The sequence below is a fragment of the Loxodonta africana genome, chromosome 25 (genome assembly GCF_030014295.1).
Source record: "Loxodonta africana isolate mLoxAfr1 chromosome 25, mLoxAfr1.hap2, whole genome shotgun sequence".
NCBI lineage: Eukaryota > Metazoa > Chordata > Mammalia > Proboscidea > Elephantidae > Loxodonta > Loxodonta africana.
This window is the reverse complement of record NC_087366.1, coordinates 33653829-33675450: the sequence shown is the minus strand read 5'-3', so window position 1 is coordinate 33675450 and position 21622 is coordinate 33653829. Positions and strand designations below refer to the sequence as shown.

At 39.1% G+C, this 21622-nt stretch overlaps 1 protein-coding gene across 10 annotated transcripts in view; it reads left to right on the top strand.

Moving 5' to 3' along the window:
- SIPA1L2 (signal induced proliferation associated 1 like 2) overlaps positions 1 to 21622 on the top strand; it is a 264129-nt gene that overhangs the window by 155997 nt on the left and 86510 nt on the right. For all 10 annotated transcript variants that reach the window (XM_064276677.1, XM_064276676.1, XM_064276670.1 and 7 more), the window contains 4 exons: positions 923 to 1111; positions 6722 to 6896; positions 11457 to 11560; positions 21379 to 21536. In XM_064276677.1, coding sequence (XP_064132747.1) covers positions 923 to 1111; positions 6722 to 6896; positions 11457 to 11560; positions 21379 to 21536 — 626 coding nt within the window. The remainder of the gene's footprint in view (positions 1 to 922; positions 1112 to 6721; positions 6897 to 11456; positions 11561 to 21378; positions 21537 to 21622) is intronic.

Genomic DNA, 21622 nt, shown 5'->3' with positions numbered 1-21622 from the left:
TTCAGGATATGTATTTTGGAGGACTGCTTCTAGGCTGTACTGATAGAGGAAAGAGCCTTTCTCTAGTTCTGTGCAGTCCACATGAGTATGTGGACTGCTGTGCATTTTACCTAGAACTTAGGCCTTCCGGCAGTCCAGGCTCTATGCTGGATATGTAAAATAAAGCCCTCTCTTGAAGTGACATAACTTAATGTCAATTTACAGACATGTGCTGTCCACTTCAGTAGCCACTAGCCACATGAGCCTATTTAAGTTTAAAGTAATTGAAATTAAATTAATTTAAAAATTCAGTTTCTCATGTTGTTGTCGAGTGCATTGTTTCAGTTGCTCACTGTTAGGTCTGCAGCATGTGTTGAGAGTAGTGAGCCCATGCTTTCGTGGCATATTTAAGGGCATGCAGCATATCACAAGCAAAGCTCAGTGGAGGTCTTCTCAGCCCTGAACCAACCTGCCCAGGGCACCCCTGTCCAAGATACCAGTGGGTACCCCTGTTCAGCCTGAGGAATCATCAGCAATGGATAATAGAAAAGAAAAAAGGGAGTACAAGAAAAGAAGATCTAGAGAAATGGGGAAAACAGGAAAAATAAGGAAGGATGGAAGAAAAGCAAGTGTCCTTCTCAATATAATTCACACATGGGAAACAGAGAATTGTAGAAATGTCTTTATTTTGCATAGCAGCGTTGTGTCATCCTTCACCTTATTCTTTAAGCACACATCTCATTATCTCAATCCAGCCTGACTCCCCCCTGATCCTTGTATATTTTTGTTGTTTAAAGACTATATGAGTGTTGGTTTTGCTTCCTCAGTTTGAGTACTTTAGCCTCCTTTGTCTGCTCTTCTTTTTGTAAGACAACTAACAAATTATACTTCAGGTAGGTAATCAGGAATAACTGGTAACTGAAGCCTTTACTCCCCTCTGCAGCTTACAACACTGAGAGGAGCAATTTTAGAAGATGCTGTACCCTCCACTGCTAGGCATGGTACCGCACGAGGACTACCTCTGAAAGAAGTTCTGGAGTATGTCATTCCAGAGCTGAGCATTCAGTGCCTGAGACAGGCTTTGAACTCACCCAAGGTCTCAGAGCAACTACTCAAGCTTGATGAACAAGGGGTATGTATAAGATGAGTTTCGGCATGAGTTTTGTCCGTGTGTCTAAAGGTTTGGAAATTTCCCCTTCCATCTTTCTTTTAAAACCATTTATTTTTTAATGCCACAGAGCATTTTCTCCCTAGTTTTTCCCGAATATGCATTTACCCTAGTTAAGAAATATGATGTCCTGTATAATAACAGCTTCTGCTGAGTTGTGACTTTTATTGTTTTTTACCAAGGTTTCGGTATGTTCCAGCTAGCAAGAACACATTTGACTGCATAATTATTAAAGGTAGATAAGTTTAAAAAAACTCAAACTGGCCCTTTCCCTGAACAAACATTTATTCTTATCTACTGTGTGCAAGGTATACTAACAGATGGATATGAACAGCATGCAGTAGGAAGACTAAAGATGGCGAAGACCTAGCCCACAGGGGCAATAAAACCGAGAGCACAAAAGACTCTATAAGGGAGTGTGGTAATAGATCTTGGAGAGGTGTACATACAGTGAGTGCATTGGGAAAACAAGAAAGAACATCTAGCTGGGTAAATGTCTTGAAGGATGTGGTATTTTAACTGGCCTTTTAGGCTTGGGTAGGATTTCGAGAGGGAGATATGACTGGGGTGGTGGCCCAGAAGATGGAAAGAAGTCTTCTAAGTTTTATGTGCAAGATAACTTGTAGGAAAACCAACAAGTAGGTGCCCAAGTGTGTGCCATTTATTTTAAATGAATACACATGTAAGAAGCAGACCATGGGTAAGGAATATTATCAGAATTTCCCAAAGAAAATTCTTTTGCATGTTTTAGAGGGAATATGAGCAATTTTTTGGTTGACCCAGTAATACTGATTGTGATGAAATAGACTGATACTTCAGATGCCTGGGATTTTAAAAGTGATGAACTTGGAATTGAACTAACAAGCTCGTACTGCATTATAAGCAAGCAGCTGGCACTTTAACACTAAAAATGCATAAACCTGAGATCTGTAAGCCTCAAGAGTTAAGGGCCTGACACATCAGAAACAACAACCAGACCAAACTAAAACTAAATGTGAGCAGTTGACTTTTAAAACCATATTATACCCAGATAATAGGTTTGCCAGTATCAGGACAGGTAAAGTATGTGGAGTGTACAAAATATCCACAGAACAGTTGCCGTAAACGTGTTATTGTGGGGAGAGAGGGAGGATGTCTGGGCTGGTCCAGATACTGAAAGTTCAAGTACATTTAAAGGGATGAACAGCATCCATTATGATGCGCAAGGACGGTTGGTAAGAAAAACTTGCCACCCACGTCGTAAGTTCCTTGTCCGTTTATGTTGCTAGTAAATTTTTGTTCTTCATTTAAAATAAATCACTGAACTGCACAGCAGGAGTCAGGTTGATTTTCTTGCCTGGAGGGTGGCATGTGTGGCCCCCTAAGGCTGCTATGGGAGAGTGTCATAAATGGTTCCGTTTCCCCTCAGAGCTTGCAGTGTGGACGCTGCCATGCAAATGAGGATTCTCTGGCAGAGCAGTAAAGGAGAAACCTTAGCCCAGCTAGAGCTGACTGCTAAGGAAGTATCTGGGATGTCTACAGCAGAGCAGTCCCAAAGCTGTGCCAGAAATTTTTAAAAATTAAGCACTTTAAGTACTTTTAAGGAACACTGAATTAATTTTAAAAACTGAGTTGTACTTTTAAGCAGTCCAATGCATTTTATTGTCCTGGATGTATTTCTTCTGCTTTTTATTTGGAGGCTACATTTGTTCCATTTTGATCAGTAAGACTTGACTCTCTCCATGCTGTTTAAGCTTAACCACAGTATGTTGTCTTAACTTCCCGTAACTCTAAATTGATAGCAGATTCCCATATTACATGAAGAAAAGATAGTTTATATCAAAAATTATTTTTATCTCTGAAAATGTTTTTATTTTATAACATCCCAATTTCTCAAGTCGCCACTAACCTTTTGGGAGTTGCAACTAACCTGTGGTTAAGAGTTTACGCCAGATGATGCTGTTTTTTTGTTGTTGTTGTTTATTTTTAGTTTTGTTTTTTTCCCCCTAAAAGTAAATGTCCAGTAGGAATGGGCTAATTTTCTGTTACTGGTCCAAGAGTTTTCTAATCTTGAAAAGTTACTTAAAACATAACCCAAAGTGTAACTGCCAGTTACCTACATCGTCAGTTTCTGCTTTCTTGCGGTTAGCAGCCAAGTGCTTAACCATTTCATCACCAGGGCTCCTTCGGCCTGAGGCTTAAAAAAAAGAGGGGTTAAAAAACAAAATCTTGGTCTGAGAGAATTGGGTGTTTCAGCACATGAAGTGGTGGAGTCTCTAATTTGCTTTGTATTGTGATCAAGCTGAAAATATTTTCCAAACTTTTTAATGTGCAGCAGAAGTAGTTGTGCCTTGGTACTGTGTTTAGATTGTTTTCACAAGGTTTACTGTGAAAGAGATTCAGGGAAATAGAGCTCTTCACTAAGTATTTTTATTATATTATTATATTTAGTGGACAAATAACTATTTATAATTAGCAAGTCATGATGTTTTATTCTGAGTCATTGGAGATATTTGTGTACCCTGAATTCCAAGCCTTGGTATTTTCAGTCGCCTTATATTCACTCAAAAATTGGATAGTGAATAAGGAAGACTGAAGGACTGATGCCTTTGAATCATGATGTTTCTATATATTTGAACTTCGGTGTTGGCGAAGAATATTGACTCTGCCATGGACTGCCAGAAGAATGGACAAGTCTGTCTTGGAAGAAGTACAGCCAGAATGCTCCTTAGAAGTGAGGACAATGAGACTTCGTCTCGTATACTTTGGACAGGTTATCAGGAGGGACCAGTCCCTGGAGAAGGATATCATGCTTGGCAAAGTAGAGGGTCAGCAAAAAAGAGGAAGGCCCTCAATGAGATGGATTGACACAGTGGCTGCAACACTGGACTCAAACATAGCAACAATCGTGAGGGTGGCACAGGACCAGGCAGTGTTTTGTTCTGTTGTACATAGAGTCACTGTGAGTTAGAACCAACCTGATGGCACCTAAAAACAACAGCAAGTTCCATTTTGTGGGCTACTCATCTGGCAGATTTATCAAAAGAGGAATGGTGCATACAAGGCATTTTCACAGGAGCTGGAGCTCTGGCCCACAGGCCTCTGGGCAGCTGCCCACCGAGGGCTTTGAAATCTGATTTAGCCACATCTCCTGATCCCCATGAGCCAGAAGCTTCTTGGTTGAAAACTCAAATCGTGTTCCCAGGTGGAATCTAAACACAGGCTGGCTTGTTTGATAGCTGGGAAGACGGGTGTGAAGCTGACAGGAGGCAGGTTACAGAGGGCACAGTAAGCAGAGGAGTATCCAGTCATTTGGCCTCTCCCTGAATGCAAGTCCATAAGAAATATCAAGGCCACAAGACTTGAAACAGAGAAATTGTTCTCATAGAGGGGGACTTTACTTAACCAGCATGGGGCCACACTGTGCCCCAGACCACTCCACTGTAGGCTTCCTCCCCCAAGAGGTGGATGTGAGAACAAAAGGGGGTAACCTACTAAGATCTGAGGGCAGCCTGGTAGAAGCTCAGATGTGGCCTGAAGAGCAGACTCACCTCAGGCCCAAGGGACATTGGAGGCATCCAGATGGTGGTGGTGAATGGTGCTGACAGGGCTGTGAGATGACCCACAGAGCAGAGAGGAGGACTGACAAAGGGACAGCACCATCTGGGCGGACAGGCTCCACGAGCGAGGATGACTGTGTGGCACAGGGTATAGTTCTGGCTTTAGAAACAGTGGATAGTAGGGTGCGCAGGCGTTTGGGTCAGTGGACATTTGAGTTACATGTGCCAGTCCTAATCATTCTGCAGTATTTTTTGTGAACTCTCATTAAGCCAAATAATTGGAGAGAGAGCTGAAGCCCTCTTCAGAGAGTGGAAGAGAAGTCAGACTTTCACTCTATCAAGCATGTGAAGCATTGGTTGTGAGGGCTTATTATCATGTTAGTACAGGTTCCAGCCATCATTAAGGCCTTCAGCATCCATGGTAATGATCACCAATCATAGGTGTTTCTTGAATGTACCTTAGGATCCTGAAATGTCTTCTGAACCACTGAGGATTAATTACTGTTTGTGGCCATATTAGACATTTGTATCATATTTAACATTTTTTGAAGATGAGGGTCTGTTTGCAGTAAGTATAGTATCTCCTTTATTTGGATAACTCAGTCGATCAGACATATTTTTTTCCTCTGGATAAGTGGAAGTCTTCTCTTGGCCCTATTAGTTCAATAAAAACTCATGATGCTTACACACTGCGTCTCATGTCCTCACTCCCAGGGTATGGATCATTCCCTTCCCTGTGTGATGGAGGAGTTGTGGCTCTCCCAGGAGCCCAAGGCTGTGCCCTTCATCCCCTCCCCATTATCCACTAGTACATGCAGCGGATTCACTCAAGTTGAAAGCAGGTGATGTTTTCTTGTGTGTTCTCCAGCAGCAACTTAGTCAGGATTGGAATGCATTCAGAGTAGAGTGGTGATTGACTGTCCGTGCTCCCCTCTAAGTGTATCCTGACATGCAGTGAAATGTCTCCTCAGCCTGCCTAGACTACCCAAGCAGGGGTCTCCTTGCCTCTCTCACGTCGCGTGTTGTCATTAGGTGACATGGATGAGCCCGCCTTTATCACTCTCCCGCTCAAGGGCAATGAGTATTATTTTGCCTTGTTTTACTGATATAGTCTACTATCAATTTTGATTAAGGCCCTATTTTACAGCTTGATACTAAAAGTAAACAGTGTTATGGATTGATGTCTTTTGGGAATCGGCGACGTTTGCTAATCTGTCAGTCTTTGAGGCTCAGACTGCCAGTAGTAAGATGAAGAGTGCTGATTTCGTGAGTGAGAAGCAGTTCCTCTTTGATGAAAATAGGGAAGCTGTGAGAATGGATCATGGTCCGGTTTCTCCCCAGCCTCAGGGGAGATAGAATCACAACAGGAACTTTTCAATTACTATGAAAATTCTGTAGGGTATATTGTATATTTAGTAGATGTTTTCTTTTCAAACAGTGAAAAATGTAAGAAATGCTTGTAATTGTACAGCCAAAGTTACTTTTATAAAAACAAAACATTATTTATGCACATATATCACAATTTCTGTTGAGACTCTTTCCTTACTAGACTGTAATTTGATATATTTTTTTTCCTAAAAGTGTCATGTATTACTGTATATGTTCACATAAAAAGCATTAGAAACCAGAAAGACAAAACTTTTAAAAGCTTGCAGCCTTTACTTCTGACTTGGTAGATAATGCTACTTATTGCATGGAGTATAAGGCTCATTATTTCCACATTTGGGCTTTTAAGTAGCTGCTTCAACCTGACTGCCTGTCCTTTTGGAAACCCAGCTAATCCCATGTGGCCAGGGCCATATATTATATTTCCTAGAGTTCCTGACATTTCTCCAGCCGTACTTCGGGTTTCTGGTTTTATTACGTATTTTCTAGCATCGGATACAGTGATAGTCACTGTTCTGCTCATTCGCTTGTGGAAATTGTTCTGGCATACATTCCTAGAACTAATGCTAAGCTTCTGTAGTTTGATTTTACTTGAAGTTAGCCTGTCTGATACTCTTTGCCAAGTAATTGCATTTCTCCCCCATTTCAGCTGAGCTTTCAGCACAAGATCGGGATCCTTTATTGCAAAGCAGGCCAGAGCACAGAGGAAGAGATGTATAACAATGAGACGGCGGGACCAGCTTTTGAAGAATTCCTTGATCTTCTGGGCCAGAGAGTACGGCTGAAAGGATTCAGTAAATACCGAGCTCAGCTAGACAATAAAAGTAAGCTTCATATTTGTGTGTGTGTGCAAGTTTAATTCTCCAGAGGTAGGCAGACTACATAAATCTAAGCTAGTGCTCGCATGCCCTCGTGTTCTTGACCCCAGAGCGGCCTAGCAAGCTCATTGGGGGTAGAGTTTAGATTTCCTCAGATGAGCAAAGAAAGCGCATTTCTCAAGAGATCTGTGCTTCACATCATAAGCTCAAAAGGTCGATTCTTTTTCCTTTGTAACACCAACAGAGAGGTTCCCTAGTGTTTCAGGAAGAATCTTTTAATATTTTCTTCTTTCTCTGGCCTCACCTCTTCTGTTATATCCTTGTTTCCAGTATACCAAGGACAAGCACCACATTCATTTCTAGGATGCAAAATATCCTTAATGCATTCATTCATGCCGTGTTATCAGGCTTATTATGTTTGTTTCAGGATTCAGGATGTTAACTGGGGAGTTGGAATAGTGATTAAAAGCGTCATATTTTTCGATGACATTAGTCAGGTTCCCCTGAGTGACGGGCCTGTTTAAATCATGAGCTTTCTCTTTTATATCATCATCTACATAATCATGTGCCTTCTGATCCTCATAAATTCTTTATTTTTCTAATCTTTGTAGTGTTATTTAGTTGCTGTCAGCACCTAAAATACCAGGCAGGGTAATTTTGCTGGCTCTTCTAATGAAAGTGATAAACAGGTAGACTCTGCATGTAGAGAGTCTTGGAGAGCCCCTAGTCCACTCAGCGTGAGGAAACTTGAGACTAGTGAAGTGAAAGTGTAGTGTCAAAGAGTCAGGGGGTGGCATGGCAGAGCCTGGGTGGGAAGGAGGACTGCCTGATGGCCACGTGGCTCTTTTCAGTCCACTCTTCTCTCTGCATCTCCAAGCCCTGCTCACAAAGTCCAGTTACTGTGGGCAGTCATTGGTACTACACGTCAATCAGGCTTGTGCTTTTTAAGGTAGTGATCCAGGTCATTTTGCGCCTGTCATGAGTTCTCAGCTTTTAGATGAGTTTTTGAAAGTTAGAATTATGGGGTTCCATAAGACACGAAGACAGTGTTAACTCATCCACGGGCCACAGTGCATCCTCCGCACTTGTCAGGGTTGAAACTTGACTAGTACGTTGAATCCATATTGCTTGTGCCTCAGACACAAAGATTAGGAAATAATTCATGGCATGCAAGATATGAATATCTACATATTTTAATAAGATCGCTGAGGCCTTTTCCTATTTTTCTTGTCTCTCTTTTTTTTTTTTTTTCTTCAAATTCCCCTTATCTGACAACCACCATCCACCACTGGAGATGCAGATACGCTGCCCTCAGGAGTGTCCTTCCTGGTTGAAAATCTCTGCTGCCATGTACTCCTGTTACTGATGAGCGGGTGTCGCCCCTCTTGAGTGGATTGAATTGAGAAAAAGGTTTAAGAACTCCTGATCTGTACATTCCATAAAACAGCAACATAGATAACCTAAATATTTTCCTACATATAAAATTTGACATCAGCTTTGAATTTTTATGACTTTGGAGGTATCATTGATACATTACAGATGTAGTACTAAGCACCTTAGCTCAAGGAGATGATAGCATAAGAGCTATTTTTTTGATATGTTGACTCTAATAATAAATGTTCAAGTCATTTCTGTGTTACGTGCAAAGCATTTTGTTAGGCACTCTGAGAGACACAAAGAAGGCTGAGGCATAATCCCTTCAGCAAAGAAGAGATAATGGTTAAGAATTATGTTTCATAGAATGGTCACATAAAAATGTCTTCCTTGGACAAATAAAAATATTTCTCCTGAGTTTCGGAAAATCAAATTCTAGTTCAAATTAGTTGGTCAAATCTGGGCCTCAGTTTCCTCACAAGTAAAATTCAGGGCATTGGGCTATATTATCTTGGACCCCTTCCAGCTCTAAAATGGGTTGCTTCATTCTTAAGTACAAAATGAAATGAGGTCAGAACAGAAGAGAGATGAGCTGCTAAGATGCTCCGCTAACCAGAGAAAAGTGTAGCCACCAGGCCTGGACAGCCCTCATTTGGTCTGGATACAAAGAGTGACAAAACTGGGCAACACCATGGTGGTCTGTATCTCTTTTTGAATAAAAATATTTGCGGCAAACCCCTGAACAAGCTTGTCAGTGTACTTTCTCCATTACTGTGCTGATAATTGTGAAAAAAGCTTTCAGGATACTTAATTTCAGAAATTCCTTTTTTAATAATATTGTAGTAATAGACAAACTGACCACGTTCCCCAAAAATGTATTTTTCTTCTTTCGTTGCAATTTTCTGAGTCTGAAACCTGTTCACTAGACTATAAAAGTGTCTGTCAGCACTTCTCTTACTGGATTTTAACCGTCCAATGACATAGTGTCGAGGTGGGAGTAATTGAATACACCTGGGCTATTTCATCATTTGACCTTCAGTGTCGTCCATGACTTCAGTTCCTGACTGAAGAACTTTTATCTTTTCCTTGTAACTTACTTGTTTACTTCCAAAGAAATGTTCAGTGTCAAGGTTCTGAACCAAGAGAATCAACATGGAATATTACTTTCTAGGAAGTCATGTGGAACAAAATAAATATCCTGCTGTATTTAATGAATAACTAAAAGAGAAAATACCTTTGTGTTGGAAATAGTTGACATACAGATGTTAGATGAATACTGACCATCTGCAAATTGCTTTATCTGTATCGTTAATGTGAATACTTTAAGTACTCCCCATATTCATGAAAGTACCCTGTTTTTACAGAAATAATGTACGTGTTCTTATTTGTTTGCCAACCACACCCTCCCGAGTGGTATTTTTGTTGTAGGGTCACTATGAGTCGGAATTAACTCGACGGCACTAGGTTTGGTTTTTGGTCTGCTATGCCAATTTTTTTTACATGTTGCTGTAAAAAAAAAAAAAAAACTAGCATGGTGTAATTAGGAAGATACTTCCCAGTAGAAGGGAGTGGCTGCATTATTTGCATAAAAATAGAGTGCCTTATGTAGGTACCTCTTCCGAGTGTCCAAAAACTGTATATGATATTTTTTCCTAGAGAATTTTCAGAACCCTGTCTGAATCAGACATAAATATTTGAAAGAAAGGCATACTATGGGATTCAGAAAGAAAATAATAAAGCCCCATGAAGTTTAATTTTTTTAATTTATAGAAAAAAAATTTTAATTTTTTAAGTTAAATAAAATTTAATCCAAATTACTCTGAATGAGTAATTTCAAACAAAATGAAATAAACTTTGTTTGAAATGATACTGAGCAACATTGTTTAAAAGATAAGCCTATGTAGAAATCAAAGACTGGGAAAAGCAATCTCTATTCTGTTTATGACTTATTTTCTGTATATCTTTTTTTTTTTTACCTATATCCAAAACAATTCAAAACTGTAGCCCAAAATCATTACTTAATATTTTACAGTTGCTTGCCGTGTTGGTTATTGTGTCCAAAACTGTAAATCTGAAGTAATCTCACTGATAATACAAATGGATTTTGAATTTGCAAAGAATCCTTCTGCTTTTCAAAAGACAAATAGGGTTCAGATGTCATAGTTTTTTTTAAAGCATATGTCAGTGCATAATGTACAGTAAAAGATCATATTCAGTCTCCATTTTCTCAGCTCATATATCATATTGCATTTTCTGTTTATAGGAGGAAAAAAATTACATCATTCAGTGAAAGAATTTTTTTTAAATAACCATTTTTATTTCCATTTCCATATAAAGTCAATTCAGTTTCATTTTATCGGGGTCCTGAAAAATCAAGTGCCCAAGAATAACTAAGAATTAACAGTAAACACACAAACTCACAAATAGATGGGGCAAGAATAACTACTGTTTAGTTCACACCCTCCAGTAATTGCACCCAGACCTGCACAGAGCCAAAACTCTAGCCTCTTTCCTCCTCTCCTCACCTATACTCCTCATAACAGGAGTACCTAGCCCATGGAGGGTCATCTGCATCAGTGCTGTGAAGGCGAGAACATAGGATAAATGAGCGAGTATAAAACCAGAGCAGATGGGAGAGAGCAGATAAAGAGAAGACTGAACACTTAGAGACAGTGTGTGATGAGAGAACAGGATGATCATTAGCAAGATGCTAGTTGGTTAGAGTTTTGTTTTTCAATTGAACTAGTTATTGTAATTGTTATCTAGTGCTACTTTAACAGAAATCACGAGTGGATGGCTTTAACAAACAGCAATTAATTTGCTCGAAGTTTAGGAGACTAGATGTTCAAATTCAGGGTGCTGGCTCTAGGGAACGGCTTTCTGTTGGCTCTGGAGGAAGGTCCTTGTCTTTTCTGAGCTTCTGTTCCTGGATAGTCTTCATGTGGCTTCCCATCTCTCTTCCCTCATCTCTGCTTCTCTCGCTTGCTTGTTTAATCTGTTTTATATCTCAAAAAATATTGACACAACCCGTTCCTAAATGGGATTATAACCACAGGCTTAGAGGTTAGGATTTACAACACATGTTTTGGGGGGACATAATTCAATCCATAACAGTAATAATGACCTTCTAAGTGTAAAAGTTCAAATTTTGTGTTTGCCTGACTTTTTTTTGTTATTAACCTTTGTTTTTAGCTGACTCTACAGGAACGCACTCCCTCTATACCACGTACAAAGATTATGAACTCATGTTCCATGTGTCAACTATGTTGCCCTACATGCCCAACAATAGACAACAGGTACGTCTTCACCCAGCCTGCTCCTTCTACAAGTGAGTGCTAAATCTGAGGTCAGCCCATGGATGATATGAACAGATTCAGAATTTGCAAAGAATCATTGTATTTTTTTCCTTGAATGATATCGATAATCTTTGACTAGCCTATCATTGAAAGTATTTGGGCTTTAAAGAAAGTATTACTGCACAATTTTCATTGTACTTTTTTCTTATAAAACTGAAGAAACTCTTTCTCAGTCACCTTTATTGCTTGGTAGGCAAAACATAAAAGTAAATCAGTGTCAACTGTGTAGTTACAGAAAGGCTAGTTATGTAATCTAAACACAAACAATTCATTTGTACAGAATATTGTTTGTAATTGTTATAATTGGTGCTATTTTCAGCCATTCTTCCTCCTTCAGTTTTCATTGGATTTATTGTCCTTTTTAGAGGAAAAAAATAATAATTTCTTTGAATGCAGCTACTTGTTTAAAAATTAAGAGCCTTTAAAAACTTGAGTGATACATACGACATCATAAAACAAATTACATAATAACTTCTGGTGTAACTATAAAGTGAGTTGAGCAAGATTTTTGCACACTGGTCGTAGAATTACCGCTTTTTTTTTTTTTTCTTTTGTGCTAGGAATATTTGAAATGTCATGTCTACTCTGCCTGTGAGCTTGGTAGGACTCTGAGGATTGTTTGGGATAGAGAAGAATCTATGGGATAGAGACAGCTCCATTCCACATCTTATTTTAAATCTAGTAGGCCCTTAGAATGTTAGAGGTAAAGACTCTTTAGAGAACAGTAGCTGCCTCAGTTTCTGAAGGTTCATTTACAGAAAGGTTTGCAACTTACCCAGAATCTTACAGTTGATTCATGGCATGATTAATTTTAGGGGTTTGATTTTATTTCAGTGAACTCCACAATTAAAACAAATTTTGTTTTCATGTTTAAGAAACTTAGTTCTCTTGATGTCATGCAAGTGCTCCTCCTTTGCTCTAACTAGGTTAAAGCACCAAGGACTACCTAAAGATGCTCAATAACTATTAGTCAAATAAATGACAGTTAATTGTTTCAGAGCATTTTTCTTTCTTTCTTTTTTTAAACACTCATGAAATTCCATGAAGGAAGTAAAAAATCTACATTTTTCAAAAGAAAGAAACCGAGCAGCCACCTTCTTCTCTTCCTCCATCACTAGTTGCGAGAACTGTAGATCCTCCAGCTAAGATGAGAAACCAGACCCCCCAATTCCCAACTCAGGCTCTTCATTTTAGGTGGCAACAGCCCCTCTTTTCATTATTCTTCTCATGGTCATTGTTAGCTCAGTTTCTATGTGTTTTATGAGATGGAGTTACAATCACTAACCCATGCATATATTTATACATATTTTAACCTAAACTCCTTAGCAAATTATTTGGAATAATGCCAAATGGATTCACTGGCTATTAAGCTTAATTTAGACCAGTACAGTTGTCCAGCAGATACTTGTGAATCATTCAGTAATTAAACTCAGTGGGAGTTGTTGCCCAGAAAACTGATAGGGCTTACTCACACCAAGAAAATCTGTCAGTACTTTAACAGAAGTAGAGCCAGTGACTTTTGACCCCCGTCATCAAGTATTCAAACCACAGAGCTCTTCTACTTCCCTAATTACTTGAGTCATTGGACTCCAAATGAATTGGCCGTATCTTTCACGTTTGGAAACCTCTGGAGTTTTGAAGTCATCTTAACCTTACTGTTGCCAGAAATCTAAATTGGCTTCCCCTGGCTCCTTTTGATGGTATGGTAATTAAAAGCTAAAGGTTTATGAATTCTCTGTGGCTGACTTTATTTCACTGAGACTGTCCTTGAAAGATCCTGCCACACAACAATCTGGAGAGCTAGGAAGTGAAAATGTTGCATACGTGTCTATATGTCTGTATATGTGAGGGAGAGAGTTTTAAATGTCCCAAATTGGAGATTTAGAAAACAAAAAAAAGCCACACAAAAACCCTGTAAATTGAGAATACACATTGCAAAGTCTATAGCCAAAGGCTTCTTCAGTTAATCTTTTCTTAAACCTGAGTGATAACTGATGCTATCAAATAAATTATGCTGATGGAATAAAGGCAGAAAATGTGAAAACTGTTTTCTTTCTTTCTTTTTTTTTTAAAATTATACTTGCTGTGTGTGGGTCTGATATGATTCTGTCTGTGGCTCATTGGGAGATCTGTGTACTAACCACAGTGCCAGGGCAAGTCAGTGGAATATAGAGGAGATGACTGGAGAATGTGCAGTCACTTTCCCGGTGGGCGTGAGTAAAGTTCTTAGTCTCTCAAGAAGCACTGGTATCCTTAATTGTAAAGTGAGGACCCGGTCTAGATAACAGGGGCTCCTTGGAGCACTGTATTGAGAAGGATTCTAGAGTAGCACCCAAGCTCAGAACAAAGCATGTGTGGATTAGATGATGTAAAGATCACTCTCTGAGTGTTAGAATTTTGTTAGGCTTCTTCAAGGCTTCCTTCTTTTTGGTTGAAAAAACGCTTCAACAGAAGAATATAGCTGGTAGGAACAAGAATGCTAGAGCCAGAATTCCTAGACTTGAGTCCCAGCTACTAGCTTGTGATCGGGGGTAAACCTCTCTTGGTTCCCTTTAGGCAGGAATCTTACCTATTCCATTCACTGAGCTGTCCGTATGTACCTAGAACAGTACCCAGAACATAGTAACTAGTCAATGAACAGTTATCGAATGAATGAAACCTTTCTCAGATAGTAGTTACGATTATTAGATGAGTTAATACATGCAAAACACTTAAAACAGTGCCTGGCACAGAGTGTGCTCCATACGTTTAGTCGTTATTACGTTAGAATTCAGTAGATGTAGGACAGGAGCATTGTCATTGACTTAACTTGCATTTTATTTTACTCTCCCCAGCCCTAAAGATCTATGATGAAAAGCTAAGGACTGAATAGTTAAGAGAGTAGAGGAATAATTATCAATTTCAGAGTGTTACTTTTACTTTGTCACTTAATAAAGTATTTTGCTAATCATGACTTATGATTGGAATGTTCTGTTTGTAGATAAACGATGCTACTGTGCAGTCTCGAGACATGTACTTTCCAGATTTGTTTGGGGTTATACTGCCTGCAGAACCCTTTCATATGTCTAACCTACCACACTCATGCCCACACATTACATAAATACCAAGGGCATATATGTGAAAAGAGCAGCTGAGCTCATGGAGGCAGCTTGAAGTCCTCAGAACTTAGCAAAGTGAACTGGCCTATACCTGAATTATCTTGGCTTCACGAGTACCAAGATGTTTGTAACTGTTTGGTTCTAACTTGTCTACGTCACGTCTAATTCCTTCTGTTTGTTCGTGTAATAAACCAAGACGAAAGCTGATTCCAAGATGTTTTAGGAGTCTGTAGAGCATTCACCAAGTTGCAAAAGAGTTTAATCTTTGGAATGTCTTCTGACTCTTACAAAGAAAACCTAGCCAGACCCAGGGAATGATAAGATACAATGCTCCTGGAGCATTTTCTCTTTCCAGTTAACTTCCATAAATCTATCTGGACCTGTTGAGCAGTCAGACTCCCTTTTCTGGGCCTGTCTCCCCTGTGAAATTCCATTTTGCATGTTTTGTAGACAAGTCATGTTTAAGGTATCATGAGATTTTATCAGTGGAAACAAGTTTACAAATTAGCTAGTCTAGAGGTTTTCAGATTCCGCTTTGCCAGAGAAACACTTTCTGCTAAGTGTAGGCAGTACCCAGATTAAGGAAGTCCAGCTTATATGCAACATAGTTTTGTACCAACCACGTAAAGCCTATTATATTAAAAATTCGAGGTGCTTACAATGATTCATAGCAACAAAGGAGTGCTACTTTGCAGTGCACATCAGAATATTATTATTGTATTATTATGCTGAAGATGTTTTTGTGTGTCTGGAAGTGTTTCTTTAATTTTTTTATGCATAGAAAGGTACACTATATACAAACATTTGACTAACTGACATTACATACCAACCGTATTTACGTAGAAATTTGACTTAAAGACAGGTTTAGGAACAAAACTCATTCGTAATCCGGGTACTGCCTGTATATAAAACAGATAAGGGAGCACAGTGCCTGGCATATAGTAAACTTCACTTTTTTAAATGTGTGCATAAAGTTGGAGTTGCCCTGGTTGCAGGATATCAAGCCCCACAGAAGTATCTAAGGATTAGGACCAAACCCTAGGTTTCTGAGGTTGCATTTGGAAATTACTGATCTTACACAAGCCCACCCTTTTGCTTGTGCAGAAACTCAGTGAGAAAATTAAAACCTAAGGACCAGGGTCCAGAACCTGTGATTGATTTTATGGGATATAATTATTTTTTGCTCAGTTCAGAGTTCATCTCTTGGAATTCCAAAACTAGCAAGATAATCATTAAATGATGCGATTTTCTCTTTGCCAAACCAGGCTGATTTTCAGATGGTTGCTTCTTTCTGCAGACAAGAGACTCTCTGAGATCTACCTTCTCCAGCTTCAGATTAAACGTTCTCTTCCCTAACCTTCGTTCTGAGAAACCTTATAAACCACATCCCTCCTGCTTCTCTGTCACAGCCTGCTTTCCCCCCCAGAATTAGGTGCAAAATGCCTCCCTTCTTATTTAAACTTAAAAAGGATTAATACAAGTGAGCTATTTATGTAGAGGCAACTAGATATAAACCAGTTGAGCTTTATGCCATTTTTGACCCAGTCAAGTGTGACTGCCTAACAATTTTGTTTTCATTGTTGTACCAACTTAAAATTGGTACTGTAAAACCCTTAAGTCTGTCCAAAGAATTGAGAATAAATCCAAGGTTGCTATTTCTGTAGCATCTGTATAGTACTTTTTGCCGTGGAAGAAGGTGAAGACTCACATTTTCGCTTTCTTTGTCATAACAAGCGCTTATTCCTGTTTCACAGCTTGAACTGAGTGTTGGAAATTTAGTAGAATTGACTGTATAAATCTGTGTAATATAATACTTATTAATTCCCTCTTGCAGTTGAAGACACTCATTTGGTTCTCTGGGAGCTGGAAAGTGTTATGAGCTTTACATGTATAGTAGAAAGAAGTTTGACAGCCTTAGAGGATGGCAGTTTTTTAAATGTCCCTAAAATATTAATGCCAGAGGACTCTTGGTAACCGAGATATATTTACCCCTCCTGTTTTGTTGGACTGCATTAGTTTATGGTGTGCCTCACCTCTGCTCCTTCTATTTCTAAACTCTGTACAGGGTTTCATTGACCAGTTTAAAACCATAACTAAATACTACAGAAAACATAGCTTTATATAAGAAGTCCAAGAAATTACTTAGGTTATTTAATGCTTGACATAAATAGTAAAAAACAGTGAAAAGTGTTTCTGTAACATTCCAGATGTTATATTTCTTCAGTTTCTAAATAAATTCAAGCATCTTACTAATGACCAAAATATTCATTTTTTTCTTATATTATTCTCCTTCAAAGAGCTTTTGACTTTATATTTCTTAATGAATCTCCTCCCTCATTTTATTCATTTATTTTTTTCTGCAAAATGTATTATGTGACCATGGTTTGGTTAACTAAACTGCCTTATAAACATTTTGGCCCATTTTACAAAGAGAAGGAATGTGCTTACGAAGGAAAAGTCAGTTTGGCATGTTGTCAAGGTAACCAGCCTTATAGTTTCCTTTAACTTGCACTTTAAATATTCTTGTGGTGGGGTATAGAATTGGGGCTGACCTCTTCTTCAAGAGGAAAAGAAATTGTATAGGAATAGCTTTCCAATTTGCTGTTGCAGTAACTGCAGCAATAAAACTGACTAATGAGTCAGTCCAAGCCCCTTGAGTGTAATTGAGAAGGCTGGCCGGCATGAAGTAGCAACCCGCTGGCTGCCTGGGCAAGAGGAGCTGCAGAACCCACTGCCTGACCTTGGCCATCGTCACCTTCACTTTCTACTAGGCAATTTCAGAATTCATGTGTTTCAGGGATATTGAATAAAGCATAACATCTAAGCCACTGTGTTTTATGTTCAACAAACAGGTTGGACACAGTGGCAGATAGGTTAGGCATTTTTTGAACTATTAATTTGTTTCCAAATTTCTCTTGCCATGTTATAGTACATATGAATCATTTATTTTAGTCATTGCAGGGAGGGAAGGAAGGAAGAATATCTTAGCCAAGTCAGTTTTCAGCTTATCTATCATTGTTTCATGGACTCATGTTTGCTTCCGTTTTCTTTCTTTACATGAAATATTTATTGTAGTTCACATCTGTGTACCCTGTAGCATGGGTAAATGATAACTCAATGAATATGACCTAATTTGATGATGATTTTTTCCGTACATTTGGAGTGGTATATTTTACTTAAAATATCTAGCAAAGCTTTCTTTAAAACTTCAGATGGCTCATTGGGTCTGATTAATGATTTAGGCCATATATGTTTCAAAGCTCCCTCAGACAATAAGGTGCTGTTTGTGTGTAAAACTTTAACCATGGAGATTTAAATAGGGATTTTCCAGCATACAGATCTGGAATTTAACTGGCATGTGGAGAGCTCTGGAAGAATGAACATTTCACTCCTACTTCCCGGGCCTTTTATCACTTTAAATCAAAAGTCAGGGCCTGGCAATGAAGTCCTTTCTGTGTTCATGTTTAAGAAGGCTTTAAAAGCTGAACTTAAGGCTCTTTTCAGTGAAGTATATTCTCTAGGTGCCAAATAAATCTAAAGGCAGGGAGGTTGCTGTCTTTGTTATTGCTGGTAGAGAGACTTACTACCTGAGATTTGCCCATGCATGCAGTTACATCACCAGCTCCTATAAAGATTACTGTATCTATTAAAACTGAAGATCAGTAACTTTTTGAACATAGATACTCTGCTTTCACTTGCATAAACTTTAGTGTATATGAGTTTATTAGTGATGTGTTCAGAGGAAAGAGTTGCTCACAGTTTAATGCACAGTTTTATGTGTTGTCTACAATCATGTATTTGCATCATTGATTTATTCATTTAGCAAATGTGTATTGAGTGCCTACTGTGCACTGGGCCTGTCACTAGAAACTAGGAAATCAAAAGTTAGTCAGACATATGTCTTGCTCTCATGAAGGTTATAGCCTGGCACAGGGTAAGACTAACAAGTAGAATAGAATCTGACTCCTGTGATAGAACAGGCCTAGGGTGAATGGGTGGAGCACCACGTTATGGTATTGACAGTAGGTTACTTTCAGATGAGGTGATACCTAAGCAGAGGACTGATAGTCTAGGAGAAACTTGGAGTGAGGGGGCATTCTTGGCCGAGAGAACATCAAAAGTAGAGGCTTTGACAAACAACCCAATGAAAAAGTGGGCAAAGGGTATGAACACGCACTTCACTAAAGAAGATATTCAGGCAGCTAACAGATACATGAGAAAATGTTCTCCATCATTAGCCATCAGAGAAATGCAAATTAAAACTACGATGAGATTCCATCTCACTCCAATAAGGCTGGCATTAATCCAAAAAACACAAAATAGTAAATGTTGGAGAGGCTGCGGAGAGGTTGGAACTCTTATACACTGCCGGTGGGGATATAAAATGGTACAACCACTTTGGAAATCTATCTGGTGTTTTCTTAAAAAGTGAGAAATAGAACTACCATACAACCCAGAAATCCCACTCCTCGGAATATACCCTAGAGAAATAAGAGCCTTTACACGAACAGATATATGCACACCCATGTTCATTGCAGCACTGTTTACAATAGCAAAAAGGTGGAAGCAACCAAGGTGTCCATCAGCGGATGAATGGATAAATAAATTGTGGTATATTCACACAGCGGAATACTACACATCAAAGAACAGTGACGAATCTGTGAAAGATTTCATAACATGGAGGAACCTGGAAGGCATTATGGTGTGTGAAATTAGTCAGAGGCAAAAGGACAAATACTGTATAAGACCCGTATTAAAAGATCTTGAGAAATAGTATAAACTGAGAAGAACACATTTCTTTTGTGGTTACAAGAGGGGGGAGGGAGCGAGGGTGGGAGAGGGTTATTTACTGATTAGTTAGTAGATAAGAACTACTTTAGGTGAAGGGAAGGACAATACTTAATACAGGGATAAAGGTCAGCTCAACTGGACTGGACCAAATGCAAAGAAGTTTCCGGGATAAACCGAATACTTCAAAGGTCAGTGGAGCAAGGGCAGGGGTTTGGGGACTATGGCTTAAGGGGACTTCTAAGTCAATTGGCAAAATAATTCTGTTATGAAAACATTCTGCATCCCACTTTGAAATGTGGTGTCTGGAGTCTTAAATGCTAAAAAGCGGCCATCTAAGATGCATCAATTGGTCTCAACCCACCTGGATCAAAGGAGAATGAAGAACACCAAGGTCACATGATAACTATGAGCCCAAGAGATAGAAAGGGCCACATGAACTAGAGACTTACATCATCCTGAGACCAGAAGAACTAGACGGTGCCCAGCCACAACTGATGACTGCCCTGACAGGCAGCACAAGAGAGAACCCCTGAGGGAGCAGAACAGTGGGATGCAGACCCTAAATTCTCATAAAAAGACTAGACTTAATGGTCTGACTGAGACTAGAAGAATCCCAGTGGTCATGGTCCCCAAACCTTCTGTTGGCCCAGGACAAGAACCATTCCCGAAGACTACTCATCAGACGTGGAAGGGACTGGACAGTGGGTTGGAGAGAGATGTTGATGAAGAGTGAGCTCCTTGTATCAGGTGGACACTTGAGACTGTGTTGGCGTCTCCTGTCTGGAGGGGAAGATGGGAGGGTAGAGAGGGTTAGAAACTGGCAAAACGGTCATGCAAGGAGAGACTGGAGTAAGGGAGCGGGCTGACTCATTAGGGGGAGAGTAAATGGGAGTATGCAGTAAGGTGTATATAGGCTTATGTGTGACAGACTGACTTGATTTGTAAACTTTCACTTAAAGAACAATAAAAATTACTAAAAAAAAAAAAAGTAAAGGCTTTGTTAGAATGTTCCTGCTACGGAGTTCCTTCTCCCCTGCCACATTTGTGATTTATAAGATTACGAACTTTGAGTTTTCCAGCTGTTGCTCTAGTAGAATTCTGTGTTTCTGAATTACATTTAAAATGCCAGGTTTTGATTAATACATTTCAGTATATTGACCACCAAAATGACAGTCTTCTATATTTTTTGTTAAAAAAAAAAATGCATGTTATTATGGGAGCACAGACTGTGCCAGTTAAGGCTGGGCCTTTTACCATAATAGTCTAGGACTTTCAGCAAATCTATAACCTCTCTTGGACTCCATCTCCTTCTTTTAAATGGAAGAGCTTAAACTATAAACTTTCCTAAAGCCCTTTAAGCTCTAAAGTGCTATTATTTTAGGGATAAAAAAGAAGAAACTGAATAAAGATGAATGGGGAAGGAACACAAGTTGAATTTTAAAGAGAAATAAACTTAAATATTTAGGCTTTTCTTTCTGTAGGTCTTTTGGACACAGCCCATTTTTCTTGTGCCAAATTTAGGACTAGCTTCAACAAGATGGATTGACACAGTGGCTGCCAACAGTGGGCTCAAGCATAGCAAAGATCGTGAGGATGGCGCAGGACCAGGCAGTTCTATTGTACATAGGGTGGCTATGAGTGAGAGCCTACTTGATGGGACCTAAGAGCAGGTTTTCAGAGAATGACTCCACTTTTATAAATAACTCCCTTAGATTAAAAAAATTAATTGTATATATTTACATGATTTTAGGACTCCTCTGAATAACTCCTTTAAATTCAAAGGTGAGCAAATTATAGATGTTTGCTTATTTTTTAAAGAAAAACTTGCTCATAACTCTTGTGTGCATATGTTCACTTTCTTGACTGCAGCTCCTGAGGAAAAGGCACATAGGAAATGACATCGTTACCATTGTCTTCCAAGAGCCTGGAGCACTTCCTTTTACTCCAAAAAGCATCCGGTCTCACTTTCAGCACGTCTTTGTCATTGTCAAAGTGCATAACCCATGTACTGAAAATGTGTGTTACAGGTGAGTCTGCCCCCTGATTGATCATTCCCCTAGTTCCATTTCAACTCAGCAGCCTTTCTCAAAAAGGTTTGTTTTCCCCAATCCTA